Raw genomic sequence first — 20,351 nt, 5'->3', positions numbered from 1 at the left:
TACAGGCCAAAATAAAAAAAAAAAACAACAAACCAAACAACCTCAGCTGAAGAAGTGTACTCCCTGAAAACTACAGTTGATCTCCTCAAGCATCTGGCATTACCTACTGGCTGAGTACAGAAGTGATTTTGCAAGCCAAATTAACACGGTGATGAGCTCAAAAGCAGAAAACCTCAGACTGCTTACCTCTTTTGCACTTTTAATTTTGGCCAGGAAAGTGTAGAGCTCCATTGTTTCAGCAAACAGAGCCCGACACACTGCTTGATAGTGGTTGGGTGCCTCTGATGGGGTTGGCAGGTGGGCAGCACACAGCTGGGGAGAAAAATAAACAACAGTATCAAAACAATGCCCCATTGTTTTCATTAATGCTACAGAGCATGAAATAACATGAAAGTGAATGCAACTGGATATCAAGGGCACAAACATTCATGAGACATTTAAGTTTTATCAGGAATTGAGGTGTACTATAGGAATGGTAAGGGGACTGGTAGACCACGTTCTGGAAAACCAAGACACTGTCTTTTCATAACAAAAAAAAAAGAGGGGGGGAAACAACATAATTCAACATAACTGTCGTAATTGTGAAAACAAGCCATCTTGCAATAGCAAATTTTGGGAAAATATACTTAATTCAAACCAGCTTTAACAGTAAGTGCTAAGTATTCCTATGAATGTGGAAGAGAACTATATCCCTATGAGTTTATAAAAGGATGGAAGGTGAAGCAAGGAAAAAAGTACAGTGTAATCATCAAGCTGAAATTCTGAACAGGTTTATTTCAAGCAGCATAAAGATTTTAAAAAACAGCAAGAGCTATGGAAGCACAGGTTTACTGCTTTACCTCAGACATTCATGAACATTTCCAAACACAGGCATAGCTAATGCAAAGGAACCCTACAGGTGTTTCCATATACACTAAACTTGAGAAACTCTGAAAGCCTACTCAAATCACTAATAATTATTCACAGTTACTGATGAACAGTCAGTCCAGCATTGCTTTTAGAGTACAACTTGCAGCTCCTGTTTCCAACAAGAGAAGTTTCACTAAAACCAGCCTTTACATTTCAAACTGAGAGCCTGAATGGTTTGAGTGACATCCAGCTTCATGAACATATCATGTTCATGGAAATATCATCTGAAAACAGAATAAAATAAAATCTGTAATTTGCTTCCCAAACACTTTTAAATTAGAAACATCCCAAAGCTGAAACTTGAGTATCCATATCATGTATCATACTGGTGTATATGTAAAAATAAAACAGTCTTAATCAAGGCCTTAAAATTTTTCTTGTTTCTGTAGTTGTATAGTAACTATTTTCAATATATATATAGCTATATTCAGATCTCCAAAACTAAAGCTCGATACAAAAGCCTCTTTAGCAGAAGAGCCCTTAATTAGCCTAGTGGCATACTTGTCTAAATCTCTCCTGTTATTCCACTGAACACTGTGGCTGCTAGGGGCACGATGCATGTAAAGCTCAGGCTGCTTTTCCCTATTGCTTTCCATTTGATTTAAATCCATAGCGCCACTAAAAGGTGTGGTCCTGTGGCCTCCAGCTGTATGAATCCACGGATACCCTTCTGCTGGCACGGGAGTTCGTGCCCTAACTCAGAGAGGATTACTCACCCAGACAAAAATTAACAATGTGAAGGAAGTGGAGCAGCAGATAATTACTCTTCATGGCATGGACACACTCACAGAAGTGAAGGCAAAAAGGAGCAAGGAGACGTACTGCCAGGGTGGGAAAAGGGAGGAAGGGCTGAACAATTGTGTTTGGGTACAGCCAGATTTAGACTGCCCCAACCTCATTGACAAGTTGCTCTCTGAGGCCACAGGCCCCTTGCTATCTTTTATTTCTTCCCATTAGAATAACAATATAGAGCTCAGTGGTCAGATTTGGTCAACTCCTTTGATAAACTTTTACAAGCACAATTTGAACTCCTGTTCTGATTATGTACCCCTATGTATTTATCTCACTTCAGTTGTAAAAAAGACTATACATACAGAAAGTTTATATGTGTGTCTATTTTTATTCCTTCCTATATGTTTTCCTTCCACACAGGAAATGCAAGGCAGCCATGTTCACGAAATTGCCCTTGATCCCTACACTTCAAATTTTATGCTGTTTTACAATAGATGGCCAATATTTTCTTACATTCTTCATATTTATTTCTGGATAATCATAAGGACATAGTTGACATATGTCTCCCTGTTTCTCCCCATCCCCCTGCTTTTTTTCCTTTTTTCCTCCTTTTTTTCTCTTTTTCTTTTTTTTGTTGGGTTTCTTTTTTTTTCCTTTTTAATAAATTGGATCATCTCCTTTGCACATAATGGGAGAAAAACCAAAACAGATGCATGCTTAACGTGTGCAATAATGATAACACATACCTAAAAATTTCCCTTAATGAAAATATTAGATCATTAGACCAGTTCTGAGTACGGTTGTGTTGTTTTTAGGACACAACCTAAAAGTAAGGACATGATTCTCAGTAATGAATCATGTCCTTACTTGCCTCACTATGTTTTCATTTTCTGGTTATTTATTATAGTACAGAAAAAAGCTATAGTACAGAAAAAAGTTTCATTCTAAAATGCACTATTTACAAAAATAAAAATAATAGCAACAGCAATTTTGAAAAAGGTCATAAAATTGTATAAGTCTTCATAGCTGAGAATAAAATTTTATTATTATACAGACTGCACACAGGTTTTTAAGAATTTTTTTTTTCTTTATTCAGAGGCATGTTAATTAGAAACAATTTGCATCAAATATTGAAAAAGTTAATAAAATGCCATGGTGACAAGTTCAAGCAGGGATTGGTGGTAATATTGATTCTATTACTGAACACAAAGTAAAGAGGGAAAAAAAAATCCTGCTGTTGAACTTAAGTTACAAAAGCAATCACACAAAACCTGACCATTTGCTTTGCAAACGTTAGGCTGCAGGTATTAAAAGAGGGCCAGCAGCTCCTACTAATTTTCATGTTCTGAGAAATCAGTCTCTGAGTGATCTTATGTTATGTGAAGATGCATTACATAATAAAACCCCTTGTGGTAATATTAAGTCAAACGACTCAACATGAAAAGGAAAATGTAAATAGGACAGGCTGATTCTTCTCGCCCTTCATTGTAATATATTGTACTTGCACACTGGTTCAGAACGCCTGACAAGCTGTAACCTCTGCATGAAAAAATACCACAAAATCTAGGCAGACAAGGCAAATCAAGTATGAAATGTCACTTCTAGCCTGAGTTCAGGATATTTATCCACTGTAAAAAATTTAAATCTTTAAGTTTACGGTGGTAGTGTTTAAAAAGCTACATTACTGTAACACCCAACAAAAATCCCAGTCCGTGTGTTTTAATAACTGAGATATGAAAGGACAACCACCTAATAAACTCCTCCTCTTACCATGTCACAGTGGTAATGGTGCAAGGAGGATTAAGATCACATATGCAGTCTTTTCCAGTCATTTTGAGGTTGTATGCTTATTCTGACACTTGCCTTTTCATCCCTCATGATACAACTTAAAACTACCCTAAGGGGAATGAACTCGAACAGTGCCCAGAGCTTAATACAAGGGCTGTTTGTTCTGCTTCCAAGAAGTCTCAAAAAGTATGGCTCAAAACAGATTATGTGGTCTTTGCAAACTGGTGAAATAATAAAAATATTATCAACTCCTGAAACATTAACTAGCTCAGTCTGTAAATATTTCCATTTACAATCATTGTGAAGAGCTGGGATTTCTGATTTTTTTTCTAACTGAGCCTATCCAAAACCCCAGGTTGACCCAAAGCATTCAATCTTTGCTTAGATCACTAAGAAGATTAGAGGCTGTTTCCATCCACATTCAGGGTTCACAGGAAAAAAAGGCATTATGTAAATATGATAGCCTTGCCAGCTCCTCCAACTTCATCCTCAGTTGACTAGGAAACAGGGTGCACCAAGCCAAAGCAGTGCTAACAGGAATCACAATTTAACCATCTGAAGAGATCAAACAGCATTTCTTGCATTTGTTTGAATATATTCCAGCAAAGTTACAAAAAATACAACTGACTTGCCCACTAAAATGCAGCTAAGTTTTTAAAAACCATTTTGGCTAGATATATACTGGAAGCTTCATCAAAACACCTGGGCTGCTGGAATTAAGATTTCAGAAGACAAAAAGTGTTTCCACTTGTAATTATCTTGGGCAAAGGGCCTGTATGAATGCACCACAAAGAAGAAAAGGATTTCTTTTTCCCATGGGCCACAAAGACAGGCCATTGATATTATGCAAAACATATTACCAGCCTGCAAATGCCAGGCTTGTTAAGTGTTTTGAAAGCCTTGGAGCATTAACAAAGACTTAAAAGATGCACTTTTTCTTAAGCAACAAGAAGAAATTACTTTAACCAACAGATCACTGAACATGTAAGTGCACAAGGTATTTGCCTCATCCTTTGCAGTATGGTACTGCAAAACGTTCACAAAATAAAACTCAGCTTGAGGTGCCTTTTCAAGTCAAGGCTATTTTATGAAAGATTTTATCTCCATGATGATAAACCAGAGTTTATGATTAGGCTTGTGTTTTCATATATATCCTTCTTCATATGAATATGAACTTCAAGGAGCCACATGCCTTACCAGAGAAATCTTACCAAAACTGCCTGCATATTTGTAAAACTCAACTAAGCATTTTGCTTTGCTTTATTATCCAGAATAATATTGAGGGATGGGCTGTTCAAAGGAATAAGTGTTTTGTCATGAGTTTGTAAGGTGTTTCTGCCTGCTAGGACCACTGCTATGCATAGTACCCACAACTTAGGCACAGTACAAGTTTTGAGGTGGCTTTCACAACACCTGGAGCCATTTCACCTGCTTCCAGCACTTCAGAGCTGCTCTCTCAAACATTCCAGGCAGTGATTTGCCCCTGGCTCTGCTACTTGTAACTGCAGTGGGCCAAGGACTGCCTGGTCCCTCTGACAAGGATTTTAGGGGAGTACTATTAAAGAAAGACTGCAGTAAGACAAAAGGGATGGGAGCAGAGTTAGCTACTAATCCACAAAACAAAATAACAGAAAATACAGAAATTATTCACAGAAAGTTACTCTTCACCTGCAAAAGTTTGGTAACTTTTTAAGTGATATTTTAAATGATCTTTTGCAAGTGCCATGGAATGTCCAATTGCTTAATGTGTGAGCTCCTAGTTAGTTTTGCACACCTCAAGGAAAAGGTAGGTTTTGTGGGAGTTGAAGCAAATTGCTAGTACCAAGCACATCTGCCTTGTTCTCCAGCAGTCTGGAAAGGCCTTCCCTTGTGCCGCTATTCGTTGTTTTGATCGTCACTTTGGGGTGGTCAAGGGAAGAACTACACAGGTTTCTGCTTTCACAATTTCCAAATTTAATGTTTTAGGTGATCCTCCCCATAAAATGATTTAATAAATACAGTTCTTTCTTTACTCATTTTCCTTTCTAGTATGAACCTGCAAATGCAGCAGCAAAGCTACTGCATTTAGCAATAACAGGTGTGATTTGAAGAAATAGTGGCCTTGGTTGGTTCTCTCTTCCAGGACTGTGAAAAGGACACAAGGTAGCCGCTGAAATTAAAGCCAAAACTGCAAATGGAAATTGGATGATGCAAGGATTGAAAACACTGCTTTGCATAGGATCTTGATCCTTAAAGAAATGTCCACCTGTCTGGATCAGATAATTGTCATCATCATCACTAACTACCCTCTGCTTTGCAAAGTCTAAGGATTAAAGTCTTTCAGCAAATTATATATATGCTGAAAGGTCAAACAGGAATGGACTAACAAATGTTTACAAATGCCCTCCTGAGTCAAAACTTAAGTCAGCCTGGAACTGAACTTGCAAGACGCTCATCATGTGGGTAGACTGTGCTGAGAAATGCTGTTGTGATGTTTTGTATGTTTTGTTTTGTATGCTGTCCTTGATTTAGAAACACAAAGCAAAACACACAGATGCAAAATGTTGAGGATGAAACTGGTGTACACTTAAGGACTCCCTTCCAGTATTTTCTCCTGAACAGAATATCTGTCCTGACACTGTTTCCTTCAGGTACCAATTGCATTGAGATGCTGAGCACCATGACTCATTTTCTTTCTTAAAATCTTAACACTACACAACTATTTGAAGAGTCTTAACTACTTTTCCATGCTACTAGACAATTGAAACAGTGATGAGAATCTTGATAAAATTTCAACAGACAGCAACTGCAAGACTAACAGCCCACTGAACTGTCTCACCTTTAAACTTGAACCTTACCCAAAACCAGACAATTAAAGGTGAAGATAATTTGCAATCTGTTACATTTATATGATACCATCTTTAGGTAAATGACTCTTACAAATATTTAACATAATTACAAACACTCTTGAAAGTACTTAAAACTTACACTGGTGTTAGGAAAACGAAAGCAAACTCCACTATACATTACTGACTACATCTCAATTTCTAAGCCAAATCCTGTATTTTTCATGCTTAGTGCACCCTACTCTCACTCTTTATTAGCTTGAATGAAGGAAGAATGAAGGAAGATCTTGACTATCAAAACAGACTTTAAATGAAAGTCAATCTATGTTTTTTTGAGACAATGATTATTTCCACTAGACATTTTGATATAATGTTTTCAATGACTGACTAATTTTATGTGCTAGTGTGGGCTTCTTGAAAAAGCTGCATTTATATAAATTCTCATTTCTACTTAAAAGCTACAAGGGTATTTTTACCCCTCAAATACAGCCCCTTGCATACAGCTGTTTCTGGATTATGCATTAGGTGTGTTGTTACACTGTCTTTACATAGTGGTCTAACAACATCCTGCTTCTCAAAGAGACTCGTTTCAAAAGAGCCAATTAAGTGAAAACCAATTCTGCATTCTCTCCTAGTTTCAGAGAAACTGCACTCCTTTGTTTCTTAGCAGAATAATGGAGGAATTAATAATACAAATATGCAGTAATCTGAATTTGCTAGCTCTCCTTCTTTGACTATTCAGTGGAATATCAATGGGATTATTCATGGGCAAGGGAGAGAACCTACCATTTATATTTTTCCAATTTTTTTAACATGAAATGTCAATCCCTGCTACATTTAGCAAAACCACTAGGTAGCCTGTCAGCAACAACTGTTTTCTAAAGCTCTCTGCTTCACAAGTAGACAACAGCTCATTGGGCATCTCTCTTCTGTGCCACTCACACATCTGCATTTCATGCTGGAGCAGCAGAGTAAAGGAGGAGACGGAGGCATCTGGGTAAGAAAATCAGCTTCAAAAGCAGAGTAGAGGCATAGATGGGAAAACATGATAAAACTGGATAATTAAAGGAGAAGGGGAGTGGCTGTGCATATTCACAGGGCTACTACCTGTAGTTATTTAACTAACAGCCCATTAAGCTGTGGAACCACCCTTCACATTATTAAATAACTTAGACCTGAACAACTGCTAGCAAAGAGCTGCACCCGTGTAATTCCATTTTGCATGTTTGTCTGCCATGTTGCCCAGCCCTCCTTAAGGCTGGAAGGTGCCTTCTGCTACTACTGAATTACTGCTTCTGTTCAGGAGAAGAGAGGAGAGCTGGTTTTGTACTAGGATGCCTGGCATGCACAGCAGAGAATGAAAGAAATTAAATCTTTCTTCCCCTCTCTCCAAGACCCTACATAAGCAGATAAAGCAGCGATAACACCAGGCTGCTGCTTCAGAAAAATCATAGTATCTCTGGAGGAAAATCAAAAATCAAAAATGTTCTCAGTAGAAAATGGTGGAGTTTTCAAACAGTTTAAACAAAAAAACAATTTTATCAAGAGGTACCATAAAATGTTGGGGAATGACCCTCAAATCACAGAAAACCAAATCACACATAGAAAAAGCAGGGGAGAGTAATGCAGAAGAGAGACTGTATCTCTCAGCTTTTCAATAATGCCCATCAATCTCATCACTACACAGTTCAGATGTTTGTACACATTTTAATTGAGAGACAATATATTAACGTAAGGCAGTTTATTCATGAGCCACTTAAAATCCAATTAAAATATATCAACTGAAATAAAAACATGCACTTTCCTTGGCAGCAATTTAGAGTTCACATACAAAGCTTTAAAGTGCATGTGTATGTGGGAAGCTTGTTTATTTTTATGTAAAGCGCTGAAACTTCTTTCAGTAGGCATAATAATAATAATTTGCTTTCATGTTTTGTCCTGAAGCATGACTTTTTTATTCCTATCCAAAAAACAGATTTCCAGCCACATAACCAAACAGACAGCATTACTAAGCATAACAAGCTTTTAAACTTCACTCCCAATGAAAAAATCAGACTTGTAACCAGTCTCATTTTGCTTTCATTACACCTCAGTGTATGAAAAGCTCTTCTACTCCTTCATGTATACCTACTCCTTATTTGTAGTACCTTTGTCAGGGAAATCATGTCTTGGAACCCTGATTGCATGAAAGAGGCCTACAGAAAAAATCTTTCTCTTCTTTCAGGCAAGTATTCTTAACACTTTTCTCTTAAATTTATAGCCACTGTATCTACATTGCAATTGTCTTATCAAGCATATCAGTTACATAAATGTTAAACATGCCACTCTAAGGTATAAAAATTATTTAACCCACGATTTATTGATTAAATTGACTAAGTAATTTTGATTCAAATATATATCTCCTTGCTTATTCAAACAGAATAGGCATCCAATAAATCAGAACTTTAAAAGAATTTTCTCGTCAGTTCCCTCTGTTTGTAGTGTAGTCCTTTTTTGTCCTTTTCCTTACACAAATTTCATTCCTGGAAATTGTCTCCAGGATGGTAATTACTAGAAATTGAATTACCTGGAGCCAATGGTTTTGACATACTCCCTGTACATAGGTGGGATTAACCACCTGTCTGTAGGGACTGCAGATGGTGTTTACACTGCCCTGAATGCTCAGAGGCTCAAGGGAAAGACAACTTTGCTGCTTCACTTTGCCTCCACACATTTCTTGCCATTGGCAGCAACAGGAGTGAAAGCACCACTGTCAAGTATTCAAGGGCAGTTCATGTATCCCAAACTGTGCTGAGTCTGCACTGTGGGGACTGTAGTTGTGCTGTTGGGGCTCTGTCACAGCCTTGCAGTCCATATCTGGACATATTCTTTTTCCCTTGTGGTATTAGGAATTATGAATTTTATTTTTCTCAGTGCAGCTGAGGTCAATGCAAAGCCTACTGGGCTGGTCAGGAATCTTTTTTGATATGGAAAATAAAAAAATTCTGGACCAAAGCCATTGCTGACCAAATCACATATGATGCTACAACATATTTTTCCCTCCTCTGTTGGTCCATTTGCACGTCTATCTGCTCAAAAGATCTTGGTCTCCATATGAACATTTAGGATGGATAGCTGTAGTGAATTATTAAGCATCTTGCAGTAACTGATAGTTTTCTTGAAATCTTAGGTCCTGAACTCACAGGAATATATACAATATATAACCTTCATTATTTCTAACTAAGAGATTGTGAAGATTCTATTACATTTTAAAGGCTGACCTCTTGCTGCAGTTTTAAAATATATTAGTTTTCTTACATCATGACTTAAGCTGAAGGGGAGAGCAATGAGTCTTTGTTTCCAAAAGAGATGAACAACACAGACCTCAACACAAAATGGGAACTCAAAGATGGGGAGCAGGAGAGATTGTCTCTTGCTAATAAATACAAGAACATTTCTTCCTCTTCCTTAGGGCTTGGCTGTTCTTTCTAACAGGTATCTTGTTTATTTCAAAATATGCTACTTGTAGTAGTAGGCCAACCCATGCACCTGGGCCAATCTCTGACTGCAAAACCAAGCACAGTTTGTTACATTTTCAAATAAACCTCCTTGCACTTTCAAATGCTGAGCATTCTTTTGGAAATGAATTTACTTGTGCACTCGGAAAAAGATGCATTGGAAAACATACACATAGTTTAAAGTATTTGAAGCCTTCCAATGCTTATTACCTTGCTTTTAATTAGCATAAAATAATTTTGCACTTTATGTTATTTCAACCATATCAGATAAGTCTTACCATTCTTATCTGAGAAGGAACGTATAGAAACAATATGTTCCTCACTAAAAGGGATGTGTCTTCAACAGAGAACAGTTCAGGGAAAAAGAAACAAACAGCAAAAAAACCCAACAACAAAACCCCACACACCACAACCCAGCTACCAGTCACCTCTTCATCAAAATCTTATTATCTGAAAGGAAAAAGAGAATATGGAGGGAGGCAAACCATTTTTCTAGTTCTCAAGTCAAGTGCTGCATGACAGCTTTGTTTTCAAACACAGCCCTTAAAATAATTAAACTATTTTGTGCCAAGTACTCTAAGGACCTGCACCATAGGTAATTATTTACCTGTTTTCAGTTACACATCATGAAAGATATATCTCTACAAGTCAGGCAGGAACTCCCAGCTCAGCTCTTCAATTTCAAAGCTATCTTTAAAACCCCTGGCACTTGCAGAGGCATCTACTACATGTCCATTGAAATAGATGCTTTTGCATGATAAGTCTATCAATGCCTTCTAAAGCAGAAATATAAAGGGAATTATATCTCTGGAAGGTAATTAATATCATAGTAACCTCAGTCCACAGAGAGTAAGGTTATCAAAGGGGTGATCATGGTAGAGCACTCTCCTGCAAGTACTGAAAGACCAATTGTTACTCTTGGACAAGTCTTTTCTATACCAACATTTTTCATTATAAAACCACTTTTGAAGGCTGACAGTCAGAGCAGTTATATTTTTAAAAACCAGGACTTTAGAACAAAGCACAATAACTAGAAATGCAAATATATACATCTACTTCAAATATTGCTACTTTCAGGAAGATGAAAGGAAGTTTAACGTCAATTTCATCTTGAACTTTATAGCAATGGATAAAGGGGCATACCTAAGGCATTGGCAATGTGCCTTAACCGAAGTTAGTCAACAGCTCTGAACTGAATTTAGGATGTACCATCACATCCACCATGAGTTTGGGGTAAAAATGATGACTGTTAAAGCTTACAGATTGTTCTGTCAGCAAAGACAACTTAAAACATTACCCTTGTCAAAAAGCCCAAAACTGTTTCTAAAGGACTTTTTGCCAGTATCCTTAGGTACATGTTGGTGTCCCACAAGAAAGACAGCTCCAAGAGGAATCTGGGGGAGGCAGGCAAGGCAAGGGGGATCAGTTCCCTCAAACTCTGCATGACACCAGCAAGGAGCTGCCAAGAAACCACTCTACTTGCAGCACCTTCATTAAAAGGCCTAGTTAGCTGCCAAATTACCCTCAAAGAGAGGTTATCTTTATCTGCCAGAGTGGTAAAGAAATTAATAATCCTTTTATTGTGGTAGGCATGCAAGACAAAAGACATTTGTGGGGGTATCTAGTTATCTTGCTGGTTATCTCCCCTCAGCTGCTCGCTGCCCTGTACCCAGGCACAAGCAATACCTGCCTGGAGATTACAAACCTCCTGAGTTTCACCTTGTGAAAAACGAGGTTCACTTTTTAGTAAATTTTAAGAAATATGTTTAATAAAATAATTAAGACAATTAGGAGATAAGAAAAAAACCAAAAACGGCCGGCCGGGTGACTCGGCATTCAGCCAAGTCCACACCTTGCCTTCTCAGGGATACTCGTTAAATACCCTTTTCGTTATATCGATATATGAAATTCCATAAACTAGTTTCTATATTCCAGGAACTGCCCTGCATGATCCCTCCTTGGATCCGCCTTTTTAGAGCATGCGTGTTTCGTGGCTGTGTCCTTGTTATCGCGTCCAGCTTGGGCCTTGGTCCGTGCCTTCTGCGGGTGATAGATGCTGATAGTTGGTGTTATCAGTAGCAGAGTCTTCTTTACATGTTCACTGGATGTTATCCCAACCAAACAGACAGTTTAAGCAGCTGCTACATCAACTACTCCCTTTATATCTAGTCTTACCAATAGCAGAAATAAACTTATACCTTTATATCTTTACTATGTTATTAATCATATAGCACACATCTTGCGAAAAGCCAATTTTATAATACACACATATAACAAACCCCACCTCTTCTTTTTTATAATTCATTTGGCTTTGAGCCATATTCCTTGTTTTCTAGCTTCCATTATTTCCTCTTATAGACACTTACTTTCCAACCAGTCACCACTGGTCCTTAAGTTTTCCACAATTTAATATTTTCCCAATTATCTAATTTGGATGGGTTATAACAGTGACTGTCGATACGGGTATGTGCAATAAGAAAGGAACCTCAGTGTCTTTTCATATAGAACTTTCAATAGTATCTGTAGCATGATTTTGCCAATATCCTATAAGGCAAAAGACAAAGAATGAGTGAAGTGACAGAAAAAGGAATAACAGAGGTCTGGTATGGCTTATACCTCCACCCTCCATGCCTATGGGGTTGCTACCCACAGCAGGAGTAGATGATCTTCTTGGTGGCAAGTACAGTGGCCAACCCAGTCTTGCCCTCTATTTCCTTGTTAATTCTTTTTGTTTGTTTGTTTGTTAGTTTTCAGACAAATTGCCTTTGACCTTTTTTTTTTTTTTTTTAACCATAATTCTCTCCACTGTTCCTCAGGTATTTCCCACTCAACAGGCACTGGTAATCCCCATTTACTGGGATATATGTACACATGCATCACTAAAAGGCAGTAAAGTCTTTTAATCCAAAGGCCAGCTGCAAAGCCTTTTTAGAACTGACAATTAATTATGCTGGCCATAGCTGCACTCCGAGTAAAACTGCATCTTTAGTTCAACTATTCCATGTCACTTCTGATACCATTTAATTTTTGAAAGCTTCCACCTTTTTAACTGTAACTAGGATTGAGGGACAGGTTAAAAAGAAATTGAAAGAGAGAAAAAAATTTACTCAACAAAAAATAACTTAAACTACAGAGTGAAAAGAAGAAAGAAGAGAAAAAAAACCAACAAAAAACAACAGAAACTTTTTTTACCCCTTCTGATGTTCGAGTTTTATCATATTGAAGGTTTCTGTTGGGCCAATCCTCTGCTCAGCCTATTCTTAGGGCAGGAAGACAATGAATTCTTGCTATTCTAGAAGATTTTCCTTCACTATTTAGGAGAACTCAGAAAGATACATACACTATAAGATTTATTTCTATCTAAGGCAAACACACTCACTCAATTTGACATGCATTGATTTGAAAGATTAGATGCTCCTTAGAAACTTCGATAAGAACCCCCTTTGACAATCAACACCACCAGTTTTGTGAGCTAGGTCTTATCTGCAGCCAGCTGGAAAACTAAGAAAAAAAAACCTTCCAAAACAGTTTCTGCAAAATTCATAGTAACTTATCAAGCAGGGAAATAAATGAAACTACTAGAAAAATTTTGCATATACCACAATAATATTTCCAAGCAGCAAGTATCTTGTCATTCATACTATCTCTCCTTATATTCCACAAGAAAATCTGACATCTTCTTATATAAAAAAAGAAAACCAAAACACCTTCAAAAGTTTCTTAACAAAGACACACAAAGAACTGCCCATAGAAAAAGAAAAAAAACAAACAAACAACAACAACAACAAAAAAAACTTCTCAACCAATATCTACATCTCAACCTCTGTCTAAGAGGCGAATGACAAAGTTTTTCCACCTTATAAAGTTATATAATTAGTACCTTAAATTATTTTTGATCCACCCATTTGAAGAACAAATCTTTATATCCCTTCTCATGACTTCTAAATAGTAGAAGAAAAATTTGCTCTTGAGAATAAACTTGACAGAACTAGATTTCTATCAGTAATTATCTGTACCTTTTTGTGGGGACAACGCTGCCAGCGTAACTGAAGAATGTCCTGTATTGGTTACAAATGTTGTGTGTGTACACAAAGGAATCACAGCTCCTGTATTAACTTTGACACAGTACCAGTTTAGTTGAAAACTCTTTCCTTAGTTCCCACTCTGTCGGGTAGTAGTTCACCCTATATTTTGTGAGCACTAACATATCCTCTTGGTATTTCACATAGGCGCTCTTCTCTGCCCTCCTTCTTTAAACAAAACAGATTAATAAGTAATAAAATGCCTTTAAGTTAGTATGAAAGAAGTACCTTAAACACACACAAAAATAGAAAAAATAAAAGAAGCAAAAACATATTGTTTGTTCTGTAAGATATAAAACCTAAAATAAATTAGCCAAAATGTTAGGGATATGGAGCCCGTCTTCTTCTTGTGATTTTCATGTACCTGCAATATTATACAGTGGAGTGACATAAACACTTTCAAAAAAAACCAATATTACATATTTCAATTTCAACTCCCCACACTAGAATTACTTGAAAGTCCATTTCCTTTGTAGCTGTGAAGAAACAGAGGTAGCATTTGACAGACCGGACTGATTTTTAGGTGTTATGCAGAGAAGTAAAACAGAGAAAGTCCTTTGTCCATAACTTCCAAATTTACTTGAGTCTTTTCCAGTTCATGACCACTCAGCTCTGTTTAAAATTCAACTTTGTATCACCTGGTTTAGATGCTACAGTTCATTCTTGGGTTCTCACACCGGTCTCTTGATTTTGCTGACGTTGATTCAAAACTTGCAGCTTTAGTTTTTCAGCCATACCGCAGCTTCAGTTGCCTGCAATACCTGAAAAAGCATCTTCCCACTATGGGGTTAAAGAACTTCCTCTCCCATTTTTGCAATTGTAAAGCTATACCCTCTTAACATTAATTTCTCTTTATTTCATAATTTAAACATTATCTCAAAGGGTGTTACTTTCAGGTTCCAATCTGGGTTGCATCTGGACTCCCAACATACATTTTACTCATGGCATTTGAGCATAAATTTTGTTTAAAAAAAATCCCCAATAACAAAAGATCTAATTTCATCCATAATTCCTTCTTCTTCTAATTCCTTCTTATCAAACACCAGAACTCTCACAACTCTTTTTACTCCAATCTCCTGTTTCATTAAAACTATTCCTTCCTATTTCTGAGGTCACCCCCCAGCATTTGATGCCTTACAGCTGTCTCTTTAGGCAATTTCAATGCACTCCCAAAAAAAGCCAAAAACCAAACCAAACAAAAACAACTTTTAAGACCTCTAAGAATTTCCAAAATTCTCAAAAAACCTTTCAAGACCTCTAACATAAGACTCTCCAAGCTTCTGTCCCACCTTCAGGATTCCATCCAGTCACTGCCTGGTCTCCTCTCTGCCATCCAACAGCCCGAACATCACCCCCTCCTTTTTTCCCCCGAGGCACAGAAAACTCATCAGCTCAGCAGCACAGCACCATGTGCTGCATAGACCATCTTTCAAAACAAAAACTCCTATTTTACTTCAGCAGTCTATATTACACATACATTCACTCAAGAACAACAATAACAACAACAATAAAAACTCTTCAAAATGAATTTCCCCATTAATCTGCAAAACTGCACCAATCCTCTTTTTAGACAGCCCTCTTGAACCTGAATTCTTCATTAATTCCCTTGCAGTTCCTCCTTTTCCATTCAGACATTTTAACCGTTTCAACAATTCACTTCTTTAACACAAATAAACTCCACAACAATCACACCTCTTCAGCTGCACTTACTTCCACTTACACAAAGACAACACAAAAAGATTGGTACCCTTTTTAAAAAAAAAATTGTTAGTTTTTACTCATAGGTATTTGACTAACCCCCAGATGTTCTTAGATTATCACACTTTTCAAGCCTTTAGTATTCCTCAACCTGGCAGCCTTTTCCAAAGCCCAGGTGTCTTGGACCTTACACCTGCAAGGCTTTTTTGTGTTTCTATCCTCAATCTGGCAAAAACCCAAAAATACCTATATTTGGCCAAACCCTAAATGCTCTTGGGTCTTACGTAACCCTTTTAATTCAACAGCAAGTCTAGGTGTCCTTTGCTTTCTTCCTTTAAGGGGTTGAACCCCTTTTCCTGGGACCCCGTCCCAGACCAGGGGGTTCAAACGTTTCCCCCCCCCAGTATCCCATTTTCCCAGTGGGTTGTATAGGAAAACTATCGGCTCCCTTTCTGAGGGTTCAACCCCTCCCTGGGACCATCCCAGCCACCCGGGGTTTTTTACAACCCCTCTTTCCTCTGGGATCCCGTCCCAATCACCCGGGGTCACATTCACACTTTTTATCTTTTGCTTCACCTCTGTGCTAGTCGTTTCCCTTGCGAGATAACGAACAGCATGAGAAGCCACACCACACTCACTTCACCAGTCTGAGGTACCCAGCCAGTGTCCCATTCACACAGCACACAGACCCCCCTTTTAACCCGCTCCCCTGAGAATTACTCACAACCATTTTCTTCCTCAGGTTCTTCGTGCACGAGGTTTTTACGGAGCAAAAAATACTGCAGTTTTAGGGAGCCTTTTCCCTTTTCCTTACTTGCTTTTTTCTTTCTCCTTGCTTGTCTCTTTGGATGTTTACCTGCAATCCCCAATTCTCACCAGGAAAAACAAAGTTTTGGGCCGCCAAAAACCAGGCGGGGCGCCTCCCTCGCTCTGCTTTTCCTGGGGTTTCAGGGTCGAGGTATATCCCGGCAAGAGCCCCCAAATTGTGAAAAACGAGGTTCACTTTTTAGTAAATTTTAAGAAATATGTTTAATAAAATAATTAAGACAATTAGGAGATAAGAAAAAAACCAAAAACGGCCGGCCGGGTGACTCGGCATTCAGCCAAGTCCACACCTTGCCTTCTCAGGGATACTCGTTAAATACCCTTTTCGTTATATCGATATATGAAATTCCATAAACTAGTTTCTATATTCCAGGAACTGCCCTGCATGATCCCTCCTTGGATCCGCCTTTTTAGAGCATGCGTGTTTCGTGGCTGTGTCCTTGTTATCGCGTCCAGCTTGGGCCTTGGTCCGTGCCTTCTGCGGGTGATAGATGCTGATAGTTGGTGTTATCAGTAGCAGAGTCTTCTTTACATGTTCACTGGATGTTATCCCAACCAAACAGACAGTTTAAGCAGCTGCTACATCAACTACTCCCTTTATATCTAGTCTTACCAATAGCAGAAATAAACTTATACCTTTATATCTTTACTATGTTATTAATCATATAGCACACATCTTGCGAAAAGCCAATTTTATAATACACACATATAACAACCTCCACAGCAGCAAGTGTCCTGAACACAACAGAAACGCCCGTCCTGTTTTACCTGCTCGCTTGACCATAGAGCCAGGCTGAGGGCAGATGGTGCCATCCATCCCCTGGGCACCAGGAGAGCACCTGGGAGGAGCAGGCATGTTCCCTCTCTCCCTCTCCAAGGTAGGAAAGCAAGCCCAACTCGTAGTGTTCCGAGGTAAGGTTTTTGGGTTTTTAAAGGTTTCTGGTATGGACAGATTTCAGCACTTCTGCTGAAGGTGTTTCTCAGGTTGGTTTTCTCACCTGAGGTTCAGGTTGTTTAAAGTCCTTGGCCCTCTAAAAACCCCAAGTCGCGTTGGTATAAAAAAGCGGAGTCTTCAAGGTTCTGTTTCAGGTTTCTCGAGATGTTTATTATTTGATACCTCAGAGTCGTTCTCCGCTCCCAGCCGAGGTCCAGACAGCAGCTGAGACATGAGGCGACTGGCCCCCGATGGGACGTCACCTTACATTTATAGAGATAACTACGTGTAGGTTATTTACTATTTTGTACCAATGCCTAGTGCTCACACTAAAAGGGTCATTTCTACTTTGACCCAATCCACTCTAACTACCTTGTGTCATCACCACCCCAAAAGATGGAGAATGAGGAAGAAGGAGAAGAACACGAGGTACCACCCAAATTCCACCATTTTGTCCCCCATTTACCTCTATTCTAAGAATCCTAAAACTACTGAATTTTGTATGTTCTACTGTATTAAACTACTATTTTCACTTCCTGGTGATTTGCAATTCCTCTCCTAATGCTGGAAGTTTCTCCCATGGGCTAAGATCAAACTCAGTGTCTTCCTGGGCTCTGTGCCAAGGTCTCTGACCCCCCTGGACTGGCTCCACACCCCCTGTCCAGGGCTCAAATTCTTTTTCCTGGGTCTCAGGTCATCCAAAGAGATGTCCTGGACTCCAACAGGTGTTGCCATGAGGCCAAGTGTCTCTGGCAACCAGACTTCACTGGAAAGTCCCCAGCAAAGGGCCGTGGCTCCAAATACAGTAGGCACCATTACCAGGGCAAGAAATTGAAATAAACACCCTTCTTTGCTCACCAGCACACTCGAATGTGAAAAGGACTGACATCACCCTTTTAAAAGGAGCACAGTGGTTACTTTCAAAGTAAAGCTGACCACACGTTGACCTCCAGTTACACTGCCCAGAATGAAAAATCAGGACAACTGTTTAAGACACCAAATGACATCACTTTAATTAATGAAACCTGTCTATCAACATAATTCACTTAAACACTTGTCACGTTCAAAGCTGCTTTAAAATTACTTTGAAGGGATTTACGCGAACTGTCCCCAGCTTCTTTCATCAAGTTTAGGTACACGAATCCCTTCACTTTCTATATGGGTTTATAAGAAATTAAACACAAGGGCAAACACAAGGACAAAATTAACTTACTGAGTATCTTTATTTCCAAATGTGTGTTGCCTAGAAAACATACTCATTTTTTCACCTCTGAGCCATTAAAAATAGTTCTAAGTGTGACATGCTCCTTCTGTCCAGACATGAAAAGACTTCATAAATCTTCCTAATACTGGCCTGAACTTCATTATTTAAAGTTTTTTTAATATCAATTGCTACCACAGAAGGTTTTTTTAAAAAACAAACCCTATAGCTCACTTTCTTCACTTAACACTGTTATGTTTTTAAACATCACTTTACAATCTTTCATTTTCAAAAAGTGGATTAAGGACAGTGATAGCTTACATCTACTTATTTAAGTATATGTGACTGCATAAAATACATATATGGAGGCTTGTATAAAATACATATGGGGGGCTTGTTACATACAGTATGATATAACAGACTGGTAGATGAGAATTGATTAGAAGAGACCGGTTCATAAAGAGATTTGGCTTCACGAGAATTTGCTGATTTAAAGCAAGTGCTGCTCTTAATGCCCACATCCAGAAATCTTGGTATGCCAAAAAGAAAAAACAAATACAATTGCTCATTAGGATCTTCTTACCTCAACTCCAAGCTTGCTTTGTCCTAAGACAAGGCAAACAACCCCAAACCTAGCCAACCTGTTCCAAAAAATCTCAACCATACAACTCTCTTTTGGCTTAAAGTACCCAGAATATCATGTTCTTCCCTGCCGACATGAGTGCAATAACTAAAAAACAAATGCCTGCTTCTTCTAGTGCTTAAAATGAAGTTTCTAGCCTCTTTCTCTGAGATAAATAGCTAAATAACAACAAAACAAAGGGGGTTGTTCTCTCTTCTGTGAGAGGCAATAAAATGCCTGTTTTCCATTCACCCAAGCTTCCGAAAAGAACCTTCCAAGTGCCTTCTTTACAGGCTTTACACAAAGCAAACCGAGAGCAGCGTATGAAGCTCGCCACTGAGTGCAGCTGCCTGCCTTAGCACAATCCCTGAGCTCTCTGTCCTTGTCAATCCCTCAGCTGAATATTCCTCCTGAGAGGGTTTAGTTTGGGTCTCCAAACAACAACTACTCGTGGTTGCTACTAAGCACTGCCAGTTTGCTTTGCCTCCTCACATAAAATCCCCAAATTCCCATGCCTGCTATCTTTCTACAGCATCCAGGCTGCCCTACACCTTCCCTTCAGTAAATGCTTTGCCAAGCTCAGTAGATTCAAGGAATTCATCTTTTGGGACCACTTGATTCAGTTGCACAGATTAGTGTGAGTTATCAGAAAGGCTGCTAGGTTAAAATACTCAAACCATTCTCCACAATTCCATACCCGACTCACATACACAAAAGCTTTGGAGAGTATGGCCCAAAGTTTGCAGTGAAACAAACCTGAAACTACATGAGAAGTGCCCTGGAGCCATCACCCAGAAGAATACTGCTTTTCCCATTGTGTTATTGCATTAAAAATATTTACAAATCGATCACTTAAAACACAGTCAGGGCCATGCATCCTGCAGACAATAATCTTTTGGAAGTTACCTCTCAGGAGTGCTTCAGTTACAAAACTATTAAAGTATGTTGGAAGTAAACAAAAAAACCTACTGTAAAAAACCTTTTACTAAGAAATGCAAAACATGCCCTGTCCTCAGACCAATCTTTGGGATAAATATGATATCCTGCCTTTTAGATGTGGATCTTCAGGGGTCAGCACAGTCAAGCAAACACTGTTTATTTCATTGTATCAAATGGCCTTATCTCACTTAAATATTTTTCTAAAATACAGCATGCAACAGTACACTAAGCAAAGGGGAGCAGAAAATAGCATAATGGGAGCACAGTAGCCAAGGGGATACTAAAAAAAAATCACATAG

The 20,351-nt window shown here is 38.5% G+C and overlaps 1 protein-coding gene across 4 annotated transcripts in view; it reads right to left on the bottom strand.

Moving 5' to 3' along the window:
- The window catches only part of SPIRE1 (spire type actin nucleation factor 1), a 130,788-nt gene that overhangs the window by 47,301 nt on the left and 63,136 nt on the right, over positions 1-20,351 (bottom strand). For all 4 annotated transcript variants that reach the window (XM_083874747.1, XM_083874749.1, XM_083874746.1 and 1 more), the window contains exon 4: positions 187-312. In XM_083874747.1, the coding sequence (XP_083730873.1) occupies positions 187-312 (126 nt within the window). The remainder of the gene's footprint in view (positions 1-186; positions 313-20,351) is intronic.

Source organism: Zosterops lateralis (genome assembly GCF_965231275.1).
Source record: "Zosterops lateralis genome assembly, chromosome: 1".
Lineage (NCBI taxonomy): Eukaryota > Metazoa > Chordata > Aves > Passeriformes > Zosteropidae > Zosterops > Zosterops lateralis.
Note: the sequence above shows the minus strand (reverse complement) of the source record. Positions and strands in the feature narration are given on the sequence as shown.